At 45.0% G+C, this 18637-nt stretch overlaps 1 protein-coding gene across 2 annotated transcripts in view; it reads right to left on the reverse strand.

Moving 5' to 3' along the window:
• The window catches only part of PTPRR (protein tyrosine phosphatase receptor type R), a 697768-nt gene that overhangs the window by 377643 nt on the left and 301488 nt on the right, over nt 1-18637 (reverse strand). For both annotated transcript variants that reach the window (XM_069228339.1, XM_069228340.1), the window contains one exon: nt 17362-17475. In XM_069228339.1, coding sequence (XP_069084440.1) covers nt 17362-17475 — 114 coding nt within the window. The remainder of the gene's footprint in view (nt 1-17361; nt 17476-18637) is intronic.

An 18637-nucleotide genomic window follows, 5' to 3' on the forward strand; every position in this document is an offset into this window, starting at 1 on the left:
TTTAATTAGTGAGAGACTTTGCAACTGAGAGTTAGATCTCCCCTGCCTCAGCGCTGTTTAGATCTCTGTTAGAGTTTGTCTATTCCTGTTTAGGTTTGCTGTCACCCTCCTATTCTTTATGTCTCCAGATGAGTTTTCTCATTTTAGTGTGATTGCCATATACTGCTAAGTTGTTCAGTACTAATAAACCCAACTAATTCTGAACTACTGATTCTGTCCTATGTGCAGCTTGTGTTCTGCACTGCCCTGATGCTCCTGTCAACTGATGCCGGAAGAAGGTGACCGTCCTGCCTGATAATTCATCGCTGTATGCTGTCCCACGAGGAGAGGTATAACTAAATGTTGTTTCTTGTTTTTTCTTTCAGTTAGGTACTTACACCAGCGTAATTTTTATAGTGAGTTGTCCTAGTTAGATGTTTTTCCAAATTATGTTTGTCGTCCTTTTATTTTTTCCCTCGTGTTAGCCTGTTCCCACTTATGACAGTCCAAATTTGTGTTAGTGATGGGGATGACCCAGCTCTGAAACCTGAAATTAAATGTTAAATTATATTTTGATGATTTACTGATGTCACCATCATCTGCTTTGAATTCTAACAATAATGTGCATATTGTGTTGTTGCTAATTTACATTCTTCTTTTGGAGTGTTTAACAGCATTGATGTTTAGTTAAATCTTTTCAGATGTTTTGGTCAGCCTATGATTTTCCTGTATGTTTATAATTTAGTTTTGTGCACCATATTTGTGACATTGAGTCTGGGATTGTAATAAAGCTTTGAAACTTTGTTCAGTTTGGAGTTTGATTTAGTGGTAAATTGTTCATGGTTTTTATTATTGTTTATGGTATAATGTCATTGATTTGTGATTGAATGATTCTGACTACTACACTCGTTCCCAAATCCAAAGATTCAGTCGACATCTATAGGTGAGACTGGTGATGGTGCCTTACCCATGCGCTGGTGGTTGTTGAACCGGGGAAGAAACATTTTTTCCCGGGCCCAGCGCGCACCTGCAAGGTGGATTACCACAAAAACAGGTGGATTGTGAAAGGCCTCCCAATTGCAAAACACATCATACTAAGAACATAGAAATATAAATACACATTTTCTGCTGACACCTTGCTCCACAATATAACCACATAAGTCTCGTCCTGCTGGAAAAACCTCTTTAACATTACTTAAAAAACAGGTGATGAACATGGAGTATGTCAGAAAGTGAGTCATTAATTTGGGAAGGGAGTACCCTTCACTAATTTATTTTTCACACTCTGATTCTCAACAAACATGTGCTCAGTCCCTGGTACATGAGGCACAATTAGAAGGCAATTTCCTGGAGGAATGTGTGTTGCATTCAAGCAGTACTAACAATTTAAAAAACAAGAAAAGAACACAAGGAAATCCCAAGATCAATGTAGAAAAAACAATGACCATTTTAAGAAACAAGAGTTCACCAAAGTGATCAAAATCAATTAAGGGGCAATGGAGATAAGAATATTTATAATTTAAAGGCATAAGGAACTTAGAAAAAGTAAAGCCCAATTGTAAAGTATCAGTTCGCAGACCAGCAAGACCTATGCACAATTTTGGACTGGCCTCTATGAAGTGGAAGTCAGGCAAGCTGAGCAGGTGACATGGAGGTTTACTTGAAGTTTCATATGCCAACGTCTGGATCCTGCTGAAGCTGTTGGTTTTGGTGCCAAGAGCTCTATGACGGACAATGCTATGTTTTGTAGCTGCAGAGGTTACTTCAGTGTTGGGATAGGTTTGTCACCTGAGCACAGTCCAAGATTTTACCTTTGGTTATGTTTTGGATCTGAAAATCATCCAGCTTGGCAAGTTTTGAATTATAGCCAGGCTAGGTACCTTCACCTCATAGTATCACTTAACCTGTTTGCACTGTGGCAAAAACGGTCTGGTTGGGACAACCCTGGTTCTTTTGCTCATCCTGGGTGTGTCGTCCCTGCACACCTAAGAGTAGATCTGTAGTCAAAGGGAAGATTAGCAGGTTTTGGAAGAACCGCACATCTCTGGATTTAACATTACCTGGCAATACAACCTGATTCAAGTAATGTTAATTGTTTATCTACTATTACTGCACTATAGTTATGCTTTTTGTTGTCTTCAATTTCTTTCTTATATTCCATGTTTTTTCTAGGTCTGCTATGACAAAACTGCATGACTTTTAATTTTGCTGGCTTTACCATAAAAAAATAAAGCCAAAATCCCTCAATAGAGGATTACAGCTCCATCAAGGGAGACTGGCTCTCTTAATAGATATGAAGGACTCAACCTTCAACATATTTTGAACTTAGTGTCTGGATCTGTAGACTACTTTTTTATCATGCTTTTTACATGAAATAAGTAGCACAAAATGACATGTACAGGTATAAAAGAGGAGTGGCACACTACAATTAACTTCCCATCAAATTCATATATAAGAAATTAGTTGTTAATTTTCACACAACTTTCTACAAAACTATATAACACATGGCAACATCCTATGCCTCACAAGCATATTTCTTATTAACACTGTGCTTGTTAATGCCTTCAAACAAATGTTTACAGATGTCTAACAGACAACACAGAAGATCCACTCTGATCTGCAAAAAGAGCTAAACATTAACACCCATTAAACCACTTGCATATGATTTCTTTACGCATAGCAGCTGCCTCCGAAGCAGAAGACCCTTCTTCCTTGGTTTCACAAATAATAGAAATTGCCAACATCTCTTTCTTATCCCTTAGGTCAGGGATCCTCAAAGTATGGCCCGAGGGCTGAATGCGTCCCTCCTGACCTTTAATTGCGGCCCCCCTCGTGAACATCAGCACTGGGCTGCTGTTCACTTGACAAAGCAGAAAAAATCGGAAAGCTGTGAAATGGGCATACTTTATTTACACATTAACTAAGTGTCCTAGACAACTTATCTTTAGGAACACATTTAGTTTTAAAGGTATCTTGCACTAGACATGCAAAAACGTGATAAACTATCAGCAACCTTCAAAAAAGGGTTTAAATGCATGAGCGTTTTACCTTACTTTGCCCACCTTCCATCACGCCCTCACTCTCGGCAAACTGGCATCAGTGCGGCCCTTGGGCATGCCACAGACAGTGTTTTGTGGCCCCCGGGGAAATGTTTGTGAGTACCCATGCCTTAGGTGGTGTTAACTTTAACTGGGATATGATTCAGTCTACTGGTCCTATCAAGAAAGTTCAAGCTCAGGGTCCCACTATCATTCCCATCCTCCCTACTTCATATTACATCTTTTGGCTTGATCTGTGATCCTTAGAGAGTTGAAAGCTTAATCAAAATAATTGTGTGTCTTAGTACCAGCTACAGACCATCTCCCAGTTGTGTTCAGAATAAAAAAATCAGCATTTGGGATAACTACATTATTTTAGGGCGCGTCTAAGGATGGGGCGATGTATTGTTGAACGTAGCGGGAAAAAAAGCCTAGAGTGAGCAGAGGCATCCTTTTGGATACTCACTCGCTGCAAAGAAGACTGATCCTCAGATCCTACTATGACCATGTTATAGATGAGGGAACACTGCCTAGCATTCACTTCAATTACTCAGTCTTGTTGCCTTTGTGAGTACAAACAGGAGTCACTTGTTCATGTTTTTTGTGCATGCGCGGCATTGGCCGAACTAAGGAAAACATACCTGAAATTCATTTTCATGGCCCTAGGTATACGCTCATATAGGCCAGCCGTTATTAGCTGGTTAAGTGGCTCTTCAATTCCTCTTGCCTGTTGGGGGACTAAGTTTATGGTGTAGACTTTTTAAATATTACTGAAATGGTAGTGTAAAGCCAGGACGGATAGGGGTCCTGCTGTTTCTAATGCCCTTAGGTGTTTGCGGTTGGGTAGTTATTTGGCTAATCATAGGAAACCGAGCAGGTAGTGAAATATTAATATCTAGTTGTAGGGTTAGAATCTACCATGTGGTGCAATCAAGTATTTTTTATATTTTAGACTTAAGATTCAGGAACAAGGAAACTATGCCCCCAGAGATTTTGATTTGGTGGGCACTCTAGGATTGTTAATTAGGTTGTACTGTGATTGTATATACATGGTTAGAAGCAAAGTCTTGTCTTTAAGACCCCGCCTTTGGGCCATTTTTAATGACAAGTTTTAGCGTTACAACTACTGGGCGGGGCCAATTCACCAGGATAGTGAGTAGTCTAGAGGCACATTAATAAAATACTACTGGGGTCTGGTTTTACTGTTGTAGGAGGCTGGACTGGCTTGTAGTGAGTACCAAGGGGTACTTGCACCTTGCACCAGGCCCAGTTATCCCTTATTAGTGTATAGGGTGTCTAGCAGCTTAGGCTGATAGATAATGGTAGCTTAGCAGAGCATCTTAGGCTGAACTAGGAGACGTGTGAAGCTACTACAGTACCACTTAGTGTCATATGCACAATATCATAAGAAAACACAATACACAGTTATACTAAAAATAAAGGTACTTTATTTTTATGACAATATGCCAAAGTATCTTAGAGTGTACCCTCAGTGAGAGGATAGGAAATATACACAAGATATATATACACAATAGCAAAAATATGCAGTATAGTCTTAGAAAACAGTGCAAACAATGTATAGTTACAATAAGATGCAATGGGGAAACATAGGGATAGGGGCAACACAAACCATATACTCCAAAAGTGGAATGCAAACCACGAATGGACCCCAAACCTATGTGACCTTGTAGAGGGACGCTGGGACTATTAGAAAATAGTGAGAGTTAGAAAAATAACCCTCCCCAAGACCCTGAAAAGTGAGTGCAAAGTGCACTAAAGTTCCCCTAAGGACAAAGAAGTCGTGTTAGAGGAATAATGCAGGAAAGACACAAACCAACAATGCAACAACTGTGGATTTCCAATCTAGGGTACCTGTGGAACAAGGAGACCAAGTCCAAAAGTCACAAGCAAGTCGGAGATGGGCAGATGCCCAGGAAATGCCAGCTGCGGGTGCAAAGAAGCTTCTACTGGACAGAAGAAGCTGCAGTTTCTGCAGGAACGCAAAGGGTTAGAGACTTCCCCTTTGGAGGACGGATCCCTCTCGCCTTGTAGAGTCGTGCAGAAGTATTTTCCCGCCGAAAAAACGCCAACAAGTCTTGCTAGCTGCAAATTGTGCGGTTAGTGTTTTTGGATGCTGCTGTGGCCCAGGAGGGACCAGGAGGTCGCAAATTGGACCAGGAGGTAGAGGGGACGTCGAGCAAGAAAAAGAGCCCTCTTAGCAGCAGGTAGCCCCCGGAGAAGTGCCAGAAACAGGCACTACAAGGATGCATGAAACGGTGCTCACCCGAAGTCGCACAAAGAAGTCCCAAGTCGCCGGAGAACAACTTAGGAGGTCGTGCAATGCAGGTTAGAGTGCCGTGGACCCAGGCTGGACTGTGCACAAAGGATTTTCGCCGGAAGTGCACGGAGGCCGGAGTAGCTGCAAAAGTCGCGGTTCCCAGCAATGCAGTCTAGCGAGGTGCGGCAAGGACTTACCTCCACCAAACTTGGACTGAAGAGTCACTGGACTGTGGGGGCCACTTGGACAGAGTTGCTGGATTCGAGGGACCTCGCTCGTCGTGCTGAGAGGAGACCCAAGGGACCGGTAATGCAGCTTTTTGGTGCCTGCGGTTGCAGGGGGAAGATTCCGTCGACCCACAGGAGATTTCTTCGGAGCTTCTAGTGCAGAGAGGAGGCAGACTACCCCCACAGCATGCACCACCAGGAGAACAGTCGAGAAGGCGGCAGGATCAGCGTTACAGAGTTGCAGTAGTCGTCTTTGCTACTATGTTGCAGTTTTGCAGGCTTCCAGCGCGATCAGCAGTCGATTCCTTGGCAGAAGGTGAAGAGAGAGATGCAGAAGGTGAAGAGAGAGATGCAGAGGAACTCGGATGAGCTCTTGCATTCGTTATCTAAAGTTTCCCCAGAGACAGAGACCCTAAATAGCCAGAAAAAGGGGTTTGGCTACTTAGGAGAGAGGATAGGCTAGCAACACCTGAAGGAGCCTATCACAAGGAGTCTCTGACGTCACCTGGTGGCACTGGCCACTCAGAGCAGTCCAGTGTGCCAGCAGCACCTCTGTTTCCAAGATGGCAGAGGTCTGGAGCACACTGGAGGAGCTCTGGACACCTCCCAGGGGAGGTGCAGGTCAGGGGAGTGGTCACTCCCCTTTCCTTTGTCCAGTTTCGCGCCAGAGCAGGGCTAAGGGGTCCCCTGAACCGGTGTAGACTGGCTTATGCAGAATTGGGCACATCTGTGCCCAAGAAAGCATTTCCAGAGGCTGGGGGAGGCTACTCCTCCCCTGCCTTCACACCATTTTCCAAAGGGAGAGGGTGTCACACCCTCTCTCAGAGGAAGTTCTTTGTTCTGCCATCCTGGGCCAGGCCTGGCTGGACCCCAGGAGGGCAGATGCCTGTCTGAGGGGTTGGCAGCAGCAGCAGCTGCAGTGAAACCCCAGGAAGGGCAGTTTGGCAGTACCAGGGTCTGTGCTACAGACCACTGGGATCATGGGATTGTGCCAACTATGCCAGGATGGCATAGATGGGGCAATTCCATGATCATAGACATGTTACATGGCCATATTCGGAGTTACCATTGTGAAGCTACATATAGGTAGTGACCTATATGTAGTGCACGCGTGTAATGGTGTCCCCGCACTCACAAAGTTCAGGGAATTGGCTCTGAACAATGTGGGGGCACCTTGGCTAGTGCCAGGGTACCCTCACACTAAGTAACTTTGCACCTAACCTTTACTAGGTAAGGGTTAGACATATAGGTGACTTATAAGTTACTTAAGTGCAGTGAAAAATGGCTGTGAAATAACGTGGACGTTATTTCACTCAGGCTGCAGTGGCAGGCTTGTGTAAGAATTGTCAGAGCTCCCTATGGGTGGCAAAAGAAATGCTGCAGCCCATAGGGATCTCCTGGAACCCCAATACCCTGGGTACCTCAGTACCATATACTAGGGAATTATAAGGGTGTTCCAGTAAGCCAATGTAAATTGGTAAAAATGGTCACTAGCCTGTTAGTGACAATTTGGAAAGAAATGAGAGAGCATAACCACTGAGGTTCTGGTTAGCAGAGCCTCAGTGAGACAGTTAGTCACTACACAGGTAACACATTCAGGCACACTTATGAGCACTGGGGCCCTGGGTTACCAGGGTCCCAGTGACACATACAACTAAAACAACATATATACAGTGAAAAATGGGGGTAACATGCCAGGCAAGATGGTACTTTCCTACACAACCCCCCCCCAAACGAAGGACAATAAGACTAGCCATGACCTGATGAGTCTTCATTGTCTAAGTGGAAATATCTGGAGAGTCCATCTGCATTGGAGTGGCTACTCCCAGGTCTATGTTCCACTGTATAGTCCATTCCCTGTAGGGATATGGACCACCTCAACAATTTAGGATTTTCACCTTTCATTTGTTTTAGCCAAAGTAGAGGTTTGTGGTCTGTCTGAACAATGAAGTGAGTGCCAAACAGGTATGGCCTCAACTTCTTCAGAGCCCAGACCACAGCAAAGGCCTCCCTCTCTATGGCAGACCAACGCTTTTCTCTAGGGGTCAACCTCCTACTAATAAAAGCAACAGGTTGATCCTGGCCCTCAGAATTAAGTTGTGATAGGACTGCCCCTACTCCTAATTCAGATGCATCAGTTTGGACATAGAATTTTTTAGAGTAACAAGGGCTTTTCAGGACAGGTGCAGAGCACATGGCCTGCTTCAGCTCCTCAAAAGCTTTCTGACAGTTTGCTGTCCATAATACCTTTTTAGGCATTTTCTTGGATGTGAGGTCATTAAGAGGGGCTGCAATGGAGCCATAGTTCTTAATGAACCTCCTGTAATACCCAGTGAGGCCTAGGAAGGCTCTCACCTGAGTCTGAGTGGTAGGGGGAACCCAATCAATAATTGTTTGGATTTTCCCCTGAAGTGGTGCAATCTGTTCCCCACCAACAAGGTGTCCCAGATAAACCACCTTACCCTGCCCTATCTGGCACTTTGAAGCCTTGATAGTGAGGCCTGCCTTTTGCAGGGCCTCCAAAACTTTCCATAGGTGGACCAGGTGATCATCTCAGCTGGAGCTAAAGACAGCTATATCGTCCAAATATGCTGCACTGAAAGCTTCCAGCCCTTGCAGGACTGTGTTCACCAACCTTTGAAAAGTGGCAGGTGCATTTTTCAAACCAAAAGGCATTACTGTAAATTGGTAATGGCCTCCAGTGGTTGAAAATGCAGTTTTAGGTTTAGCATCTTCTGACAATTTGATCTGCCAATACCCTGCAGTCAAATCAAAAGTGCTTAGATACTTGGCAGATGCCAGTGTATCTATGAGCTCATCTGCCCTGGGTATAGGGTGAGCATCAGTTTTGGTTACAAGGTTGAGACCTCTATAGTCTACACAAAACCGCATTTCCTTCTTTCCATCTTTGGAATGGGGTTTTGGTACCAGTACCACAGGAGAAGCCCATGGACTTTCAGAGTGCTCAACCACTCCCAGCTCTAACATTTTCTGCACCTCTTGCTTTATGCAGTCCCTGACATGGTCAGGCTGCCTATAGATCTTACTTTTGACAGGTAAACTGTCTCCAGTATCTATAGTATGCTCACACCAAGAAGTGGTACCTGGCACAGTAGAGAAGAGTTCAGAGAATTGATCTAGGAGGTTTATGCAATGGTCTTTCTGCTCAGCAGTAAGACAATCAGCAAAAACTACACCTTCCACAAGAGCATCTTGTTCTGTGGAAGAGAAGAGATCAGGTAGAGGATCACTGTCTTCTTCCTGTCCCTCATCAGTTGCCATGAGCAGGGTGAGATCAGCCCTGTCATAGTAGGGTTTCAGGCGGTTGACATGGAGCACCCTAAGGGGACTCCTGGCAGTGCCTAAGTCAACTAAATAGGTGACTTCTCCCTTCTTTTCAACAATTGTGTGGGGTCCACTCCATTTATCTTGGAGTGCTCTTGGGGCCACAGGCTCCAAGACCCACACTTTCTGCCCTGGTTGGTACTGAACCAAAACAGCCTTCTGATCATGCCATTGCTTCTGGAGCTCTTGGCTGGCCTGAAGGTTTTTGCTGGCCTTTTTCATGTACTCAGCCATCCTTGATCTGAGGCCAAGTACATAATCCACAATATCCTGCTTAGGAGCTTTTAAAGGTTGTTCCCAACCCTCCTTTACAAGTGTGAGTGGACCCCTAACAGGGTGTCCAAAAAGAAGTTCAAAGGGGCTGAAGCCCACTCCTTTCTGGGGTACCTCCCTGTAGGCAAAAAGGAGGCATGGTAACAGGATATCCCATCTCCTGCAGAGTTTTTCAGGGAGACCCATAATCATGCCTTTGAGAGTTTTATTAAATCTCTCCACCAGTCCATTTGTTTGTGGATGATAGGGTGTAGTGAACTTGTAAGTCACACCACACTCCTTCCACATGGCCTTTAAGTATGCAGACATGAAATTGTTTCCCCTGTCTGATACTACTTCCTTTGGGAAGCCCACTCTGGAAAATATTCCCAGGAGGGCCTTTGCCACTGCAGGTGCTGTAGTGGTCCTTAAAGGAATTGCTTCAGGGTATCTTGTGGCATGGTCCACTACCACCAAGATAAACCTATTGCCTGAAGCAGTAGGAGGGTCAAGGGGGCCAACTATGTCAACCCCTACCCTTTCAAAGGGAACCCCAACCACAGGCAGTGGAATAAGGGGTGCCTTTGGAGTGCCACCTGTCTTGCCACTGGCTTGACAGGTTTCACAGGACTTACAAAAATCTTTTGTGTCCTCAGACATCCTAGGCCAATGAAACAAGGGAACAAGTCTGTCCCAAGTTTTCATTTGACCCAGGTGCCCAGCTAGGGGAATGTCGTGGGCAAGAGTTAGGAGGAACTTTCTGTACTCCTGAGGAATCACTAATCTCCTGGCAGCTCCAGGTTTAGGATCCCTATGCTCAGTGTACAAGAGGTTGTCCTCCCAGTAAACTCTGTGAGAGTCACTGACATCCCCATTAGCCTGTTTGACAGATTGCTGTCTGAGACCCTCTAATGTGGGACAGGTTTGCTGTGCCACACTCAGCTCCTCACTGGCAGGCCCCCCTTCACCCAAAAGCTCAGCAGTGTCTGCTTGAAGCTCCTCTGGTGTAGGTTCTGCACAGGGAGGGAATTCTTCTTCCTCAGAAGTTGAATCCACTGTAGAGGGAGGGATAGTAGGAAGTGGTTTGCTTCTACTAGCCCTAGCTTTAGGGAGCACTTGGTCCATTGTTCTAGGATCCAAGCTTCCATGTCCTTTTTGCTTTTTGGCCTGAGCCCTTGTCAAAGCAAAAATATGCCCTGGGATGCCCAGCATTGCTGCATGGGCCTCCAACTCCACATCTGACCAAGCTGATGTCTCCAAATCATTCCCTAATAGACAGTCTACAGGTAAATCTGAAGCTAGCACAACTTTCTTTGGACCAGTAACCCCCCCCCCCCCAGTTGAGATTTACAACAGCCATGGGGTGGCTAAGTGTGTTGTTGTGAGCATCGGTTACTTGGTACTGGTGACCAAGTAGGTGTTGTTCAGAGTGGACCAGTTTCTCTATGACCATAGTCACACTGGCACCAGTGTCCCTGTAGGCCTGAACCTCAACACCATTTATTAGGGGTAGCTGCTTGTACTTATCCATATTAAGGGGACAAGCAACTAAGGTGGCTAAATCAATAGCCCCCTCAGAGACTAACACAGCCTCTGTGGCCTCCCTAACAAGGCCAACCCCAACTAAGTTACCAATAGTGAGCCCAGCTACTCCCTTGGATTGGCTATTAGTAGGTTTGCTCCCACCACCACTGCTATTAGTAGGGACACTAGGGGTAGCAGTAGGGGTTGTGGTGGTAGGAGGCTTGGTGCTTTTCTTTGGACAACTGGGATCTGTGGTCCAATGGCCTTTTATTTTACATAAATAGCACCATGGTTTCTTTTCCTTGTTTTGATTAAAGGAGGATTTGGGCCCATCACCCCCACCAGAGTGTTTTTGTGGGCCTGATGAAGACTCATTTTTAGATTTGTCCCCACCCTTGTCAGAAGGCTTACCATCCTTCTTTTTGTTGCCATCTCTGTCACCCCCTGTATGAACTTTTCTGTTCACCCTTGTTCTGACCCATTTGTCTGCCTTCTTTCCCAATTCTTGGGGAGAGGTCAGATCAGAGTCCACCAAGTACTGGTGCAACAAATCAGACACACAATTATTAAGAATATGCTTTCTCAGGATCAAGTTATACAGGCTGTCATAATCAGTAACTTTACTGCCATGTAACCACCCCTCCAAGGCCTTCACTGAATGGTCAATTAAATCAACCCAGTCTTGTGAAGACTCCTTTTTGGTCTCTCTGAACTTTATCCTGTATTGTTCAGTGGTTAAGCCATAACCATCCAGGAGTGCATTCTTAAGAACTTTGTAATCATTAGCTTCATTTTCTTTTACAGTAAGGAGCCTATCCCTACCTTTTCCACTAAATGATAGCCATAGGATAGCAGCCCACTGCCTTTGAGGGACATCCTGTACAGCACAAGCCCTCTCAAGTGCAGCAAACCACTTGTTAATGTCATCCCCCTCCTTATAAGGGGGAACTATCTTATGCAGATTCCTGGAATCACGCTCTTTTGCAGGATGACTATGGGGAATACTGCTGCTGCCACCATGGGTTTCTAAACCCAGTTTCTGTCTCTCCTTCTCTACTTCTAAAGTCTGTCTATCCAAATCCAGCTGTTGCTTCTTGAGCTTCAGTCTGGTTTGTTCCACTCTCAATCTATTGAGCTCCCTTTCTAACAATCTGTCATCAGGGTGGGTGGGAGGGACATGCCTTGAAACAGAAGTATGGTGAGAATGGACAGAAGGAGACCTGTCCCTTACAGAGGGCACCCTAACAGCTTGGCTAACAGGAACATCAGTACCACTGTGGTGAGAATAAATGCTTTTGCTATGATGTGAGACAACACTATTTGTATGGTGTGGCTCTTCATCATTCCCAACTATGCTAGACTGTCTAGTAATGGGCAGGCTAGGAAGTTTCTTTCCTGAATCTTTTCCTGGGGGAGTCCCTGGATCAGATTGGGAACCATTAGCTACTTTTTCAACAGATGGGGCACTTCTTGCCTTATCTTGTTCTCTAAGCATGTTAAGTAACAATTCCAAGGAAGGATTCTTCCCTACACTCAAACCTCTCTCTATGCAGAGACTCCTTGCTCCTTTCCAGCTAAGGTGATCATATGCAAGTTTGGACAGATCAACATTTTGGCCTGTGCCAGACATTTTTAGAGAGAGTTAAAGTGATAGAAAAAGAGAAAAAAGTTTGTCAGAGCTTTTAGAAAGACAGAGAAAAAAAACTTTTTAAACTTTTTAGAACTTTTTAGAAAGTTAGAGGTACTTTTCAGCACTTAGAAAAGAGTGAAAAGAGGAAATGCAAAACTTTTTGGCTATGTGTATATACACTGACCTTGTTTTGTATATTTTTCTCTTATGAAAAGTACAATGACAAGAGTGGTAAGTAGTCTCAAAGCACTTATCCCACCGCTGCACAACCAATGTAGGAGGCTGGACTGGCTTGTAGTGAGTACCAAGGGGTACTTGCACCTTGCACCAGGCCCAGTTATCCCTTATTAGTGTATAGGGTGTCTAGCAGCTTAGGCTGATAGATAATGGTAGCTTAGCAGAGCAGCTTAGGCTGAACTAGGAGACGTGTGAAGCTACTACAGTACCACTTAGTGTCATATGCACAATATCATAAGAAAACACAATACACAGTTATACTAAAAATAAAGGTACTTTATTTTTATGACAATATGCCAAAGTATCTTAGAGTGTACCCTCAGTGAGAGGATAGGAAATATACACAAGATATATATACACAATAGCAAAAATATGCAGTATAGTCTTAGAAAACAGTGCAAACAATGTATAGTTACAATAGGATGCAATGGGGAAACATAGGGATAGGGGCAACACAAACCATATACTCCAAAAGTGGAATGCGAACCACGAATGGACCCCAAACCTATGTGACCTTGTAGAGGGTCGCTGGGACTATTAGAAAATAGTGAGAGTTAGAAAAATAACCCTCCCCAAGACCCTGAAAAGTGAGTGCCAAGTGCACTAAAGTTCCCCTAAGGACAAAGAAGTCGTGTTAGAGGAATAATGCAGGAAAGACACAAACCAACAATGCAACAACTGTGGATTTCCAATCTAGGGTACCTGTGGAACAAGGGGACCAAGTCCAAAAGTCACAAGCAAGTCGGAGATGGGCAGATGCCCAGGAAATGCCAGCTGCGGGTGCAAAGAAGCTTCTACTGGACAGAAGAAGCTGCGGTTTCTGCAGGAACGCAAAGGGCTAGAGACTTCCCCTTTGGAGGACGGATCCATCTCGCCTTGTAGAGTCGTGCGGAAGTGTTTTCCCGCCGAAAGAACGCCAACAAGCCTTGCTAGCTGCAAATCGTGCGGTTAGCGTTTTTGGATGCTGCTGTGGCCCAGGAAGGACCAGGAGGTCGCAAATTGGACTAGGAGGTAGTGGGGACGTCGAGCAAGACAAAGAGCCCTATTAGCAGCAGGTAGCACCCGGAGAAGTGCCAGAAACAGGCACTATGAGGATGCGTGAAACAGTGCTCACCCGAAGTCGCACAAAGAAGTCCCACGTCGCCGGAGAACAACTTAGGAGGTCGTGCAATGCAGGTTAGAGTGCCGTGGACCCAGGCTGGACTGTGCACAAAGTATTTCCGCCGGAAGTGCACGGAGGCCGGAGTAGCTGCAAAAGTCACGGTTCCCAGCAATGCAGTCTAGCGAGGTGAGGCAAGGACTTACCTCCACCAAACTTGGACTGAAGAGTCACTGGACTGTGGGGGCCACTTGGACAGAGTTGCTGGATTCGAGGGACCCCGCTCGTCGTGCTGAGAGGAGACCCAAGGGACCGGTAATGCAGCTTTTTGGTGCCTGCGGTTGCAGGGGGAAGATTCCGTCGACCCACGGGAGATTTCTTCGGAGCTTCTAGTGCAGAGAGGAGGCAGACTACCCCCACAGCATGCACCACCAGGAAAACAGTCGAGAAGGCGGCAGGATCAGCGTTACAGAGTTGCAGTAGTCGTCTTTGCTACTATGTTGCAGTTTTGCAGGCTTCCAGCGCGGTCAGCAGTCGATTCCTTGGCAGAAGGTGAAGAGAGAGATGCAGAGGAACTCGGATGAGCTCTTGCATTCGTTATCTAAAGTTTCCCCAGAGACAGAGACCCTAAATAGCCAGAAAAGAGGGTTTGGCTACTTAGGAGAGAGGATAGGCTAGCAACACCTGAAGGAGCCTATCACAAGGAGTCTCTGACGTCACCTGGTGGCACTGGCCACTCAGAGCAGTCCAGTGTGCCAGCAGCACCTCTGTTTCCAAGATGGCAGAGGTCTGGAGCACACTGGAGGAGCTCTGGACACCTCCCAGGGGAGGTGCAGGTCAGGGGAGTGGTCACTCCCCTTTCCTTTGTCCAGTTTCGTGCCAGAGCAGGGCTAAGGGGTCCCCTGAACCGGTGTAGACTGGCTTATGCAGAATTGGGCACATCTGTGCCCAAGAAAGCATTTCCAGAGGCTGGGGGAGGCTACTCCTCCCCTGCCTTCACACCATTTTCCAAAGGGAGAGGGTGTCACACCCTCTCTCAGAGGAAGTTCTTTGTTCTGCCATCCTGGGCCAGGCCTGGCTGGACCCCAGGAGGGCAGATGCCTGTCTGAGGGGTTGGCAGCAGCAGCAGCTGCAGTGAAACCCCAGGAAGGGCAGTTTGGCAGTACCAGGGTCTGTGCTACAGACCACTGGGATCATGGGATTGTGCCAACTATGCCAGGATGGCATAGAGGGGGCAATTCCATGATCATAGACATGTTACATGGCCATATTCGGAGTTACCATTGTGAAGCTACATATAGGTAGTGACCTATATGTAGTGCACGCGTGTAATGGTGTCCCCGCACTCACAAAGTTCAGGGAATTGGCTCTGAACAATGTGGGGGCACCTTGGCTAGTGCCAGGGTACCCTCACACTAAGTAACTTTGCACCTAACCTTTACTAGGTAAGGGTTAGACATATAGGTGACTTATAAGTTACTTAAGTGCAGTGAAAAATGGCTGTGAAATAACGTGGACGTTATTTCACTCAGGCTGCAGTGGCAGGCCTGTGTAAGAATTGTCAGAGCTCCCTATGGGTGGCAAAAGAAATGCTGCAGCCCATAGGGATCTCCTGGAACCCCAATACCCTGGGGACCTCAGTACCATATACTAGGGAATTATAAGGGTGTTCCAGTAAGCCAATGTAAATTGGTAAAAATGGTCACTAGCCTGTTAGTGACAATTTGGAAAGAAATGAGAGAGCATAACCACTGAGGTTCTGATTAGCAGAGCCTCAGTGAGACAGTTAGTCACTACACAGGTAACACATTCAGGCACACTTATGAGCACTGGGGCCCTGGGTTACCAGGGTCCCAGTGACACATACAACTAAAACAACATATATACAGTGAAAAATTGGGGTAACATGCCAGGCAAGATGGTACTTTCCTACAACTGTTTTTTGTAATCGCCTGTTTTTAACGATTACTAAAGTGCTTGTTAGTGTTAATTAGCCCGCCAATGTGATGAGTTTTAAATTGGCGTTGGTTTTAATGAACTAGGCTAATAAAAATGTACTTACTTACTTACAATTACTGTAAAAATGTGTGTGCTGGCATTTCTGCCATGAGTATTAATGAGTATTAATTTTCACTCTCTATTTTTCACAACCTAAAATGCTAAGGTAAGGCTAGTGGTGGACTTATGATGACACACCACATCGCAGGTTTTTGATGCACACTCTAATAACTCTCACTCACTAATAGAATAAAATCTAAAGTATGCTGTATGACAAACCATTTATAGAAGGATCCTAGGATATGTATTTTAACATGATCCCTAGGATCAATGGGCAATCGCCTGATGGTTGTCGCCCTTCCAGAAAAAAAACATTGCACAGGGGTTTGAGTCCAAGGGTGATTGATTCGGAAGAATTCTGTTGTACACAGGATTTGTAGGGAATTTTTTAAGGATTTAATTGCATAATGCCTCAAGATGGGTCATTCAAACCAAGATTTCTACAGATGGTTTCAATCGCTCACTCACTCACCTGGAACATAATACATGATGCACTTGCTGTATTATATATAGGCTAAGGAAAGAAATAAGTGATGTTCCAAGCCTCCAGTGCTCTCGAAAAGCGTCTTCATTCAAGATCCAACCGACACTCCCTTTCTTCATTTTTTGTCTTTGAAATGTTCTGCACTTAACTGTATCAATTTTTACATAATGTTCTTTGGGGTTAAAATTTTTTCTTACCAAGGTAATCTGTTCACTGGAAGAATGAATTAGAATGAACAGTGGTGTTGTGAGGAGGGTCTGATGGGCCCTGTGGCCCATGTAGATTCCTCCTGGCCCCCTTTGTGCCCCCTCAACACAGCTATGTATGACTAGAATGCTCTTAGTCTATAGCATGGCCTTTGAATGCATGTGTCACTGGTGCACTTTGACACCTTTGATGACTAACATTGTGTTTGAGAAGGTTCGGGGTAAAGTATTTTGAACAACTGGCAAGTCCACCATTGACCTTTTATATGCTACCCTTATCCTTCATGAGGTGCCCAAGAATTTCCTACGTTTATGGTTCTGCCGGAATGAGTGAAGTGTTGTTGTAGTGCTTCTTGGGGGAAAAAGAAAGAGTATCAGTAAAAGAAAACATTGCACATTTACTCGTTCACACCTACTCATCAACACCAAAAGGATGTGAATAAGGCCAATCAGCCAAAACGCTCAGGTCTTTACCTGTCAATAAAGCGCCTATCTGAAGCAATTTCCTTGTGAGAGCGAACCATTCCTTTCAAAGGGATGGAAATGTTCATTTAAACAGACGCGGTATTGCTGGATAGAGCATGGACCTCACCAACCCTGATCAGCAGCCCACTGCATCTGCTGCTCTGGGAATGTGTATATATACACATACCCGGAACAGCGGATGCATTGGCTGCTGCTCAGGGTTGGTGAGGTCCACGTGGTAGCCAGCAATATACATCTCTGGAACAGCAGATGTGTCACGGTGAGATCAGGGTTGGTGAGATTCACGCCGGAAGTCAGCAAAACACCCACGCAGCATAAACACACTCATAATGATTTGGCCAATATAGATGTCCTCACTGGTTGTATCAGTGGTCCATGTGCCCCCACCAGAAAACATTTTGAGAGACATAATTGAATATAATGTATTCTGAAACTATGAATGCAACCATTAAACAAACCATTACTACTACTTTGACTGAATGAAATTTAAATGGATTGTTTAAGAAAATCATCCTTACATTAAGACGGTTGATGTGAACTTGCTCTGGTGAGAGTCCTAAGGCTGCCGCCACTCCACGCCGAAACATCTGAAGTGTGGTGGTGTTCAGTTTGTTTACATCCATTTGCAAAGACTAAAAGACAAAAACAGACTAATGAGCTCCCAGATTAGTACACACGCTCATTAGCTAATGACATCGTAGCGTGCATTCTATGTGGCTCTTTTTCCCAGAGCAACTGAAGACCAATAGATTTGTTAACCTTCAGGTTCTTAAAAGAAAGCTGGGAAAAGAACGCCGAAGCCACCTTAAACTAGGTACATTTATAAATAACGAAACAAGCAATGCTTTACCAACGCTCAGGTCCTCACTCCACCGAACACTGTACCTGGGTTAGTAACACCGCTCCTAGTGAGCACCAGGAATATTGATATAAAGTGTGCACGCATAGAAAGGACTCTGACCTCTGCAGTTTAACTAATGGGCAGGAGTAGCATGGTTTGCGGTCGATTTACAAAGGCAAGCACCGTTACATAAAGGAGTACTCCAGTAGTACTAGCTCCCAAGCTCATAAATGTTATTGCGAATTGGCCCAATGCTGGGTGCTGTATTTACAAAGTGTGTTATTATCTTCCCATCCTGAGTTCTGTACTTGTTGGACAATGGAAAGCTGCATGTTTTCAACTGCCCTGATGCAAAAGTCAGAATGGAGGGTATAGTCCCCACAAAAGGCTGCTGTTTCTACCACGAACACATTTGTGCAGATAAGTATGTGGTAGTACCGCACGAGCTGCAATCTTAATTGTGAGCTGTGGTGGGATGTAGAGTGAGGCCCTAAAACAACTTCCTGTGTAGGCTCAAAAGAGCAGCCAGTGGCCCTCATATTTTTCACTACACATTTCAGACTCATACCACTCATGAATGAAAATGACAAGCAAAGTACGGATCAGCTAGTAGGTTCATGTGGATGGATGAAAGTGAGCACGTACGTGGGTTCCTGCCCCATGACCTTTCGATGTTAGCAGCAGCCACTGAGATTGCCAACAGTATTTAATGGTCCCAAGGCACACAAATGAGCTCACTTGGACCACACGTTTTATATTTCATCACAAATTTGAATTTGACATTGAAGTGGTCCTGACTGCATTCATTCTACTTGCAAGTGTGCCCTGCAAAATATTTTTATTACAAAATGCTGGTGTTTTACAAGCAAACATAACACCAAAGAGCAACCTACATCAGTGAAATGACAACAGTAGTATATGATAAACTAATTTTCAGAAGTACAAATTCAAGG

Source organism: Pleurodeles waltl, chromosome 4_1, assembly GCF_031143425.1.
Source record: "Pleurodeles waltl isolate 20211129_DDA chromosome 4_1, aPleWal1.hap1.20221129, whole genome shotgun sequence".
Classification (NCBI taxonomy): domain Eukaryota; kingdom Metazoa; phylum Chordata; class Amphibia; order Caudata; family Salamandridae; genus Pleurodeles; species Pleurodeles waltl.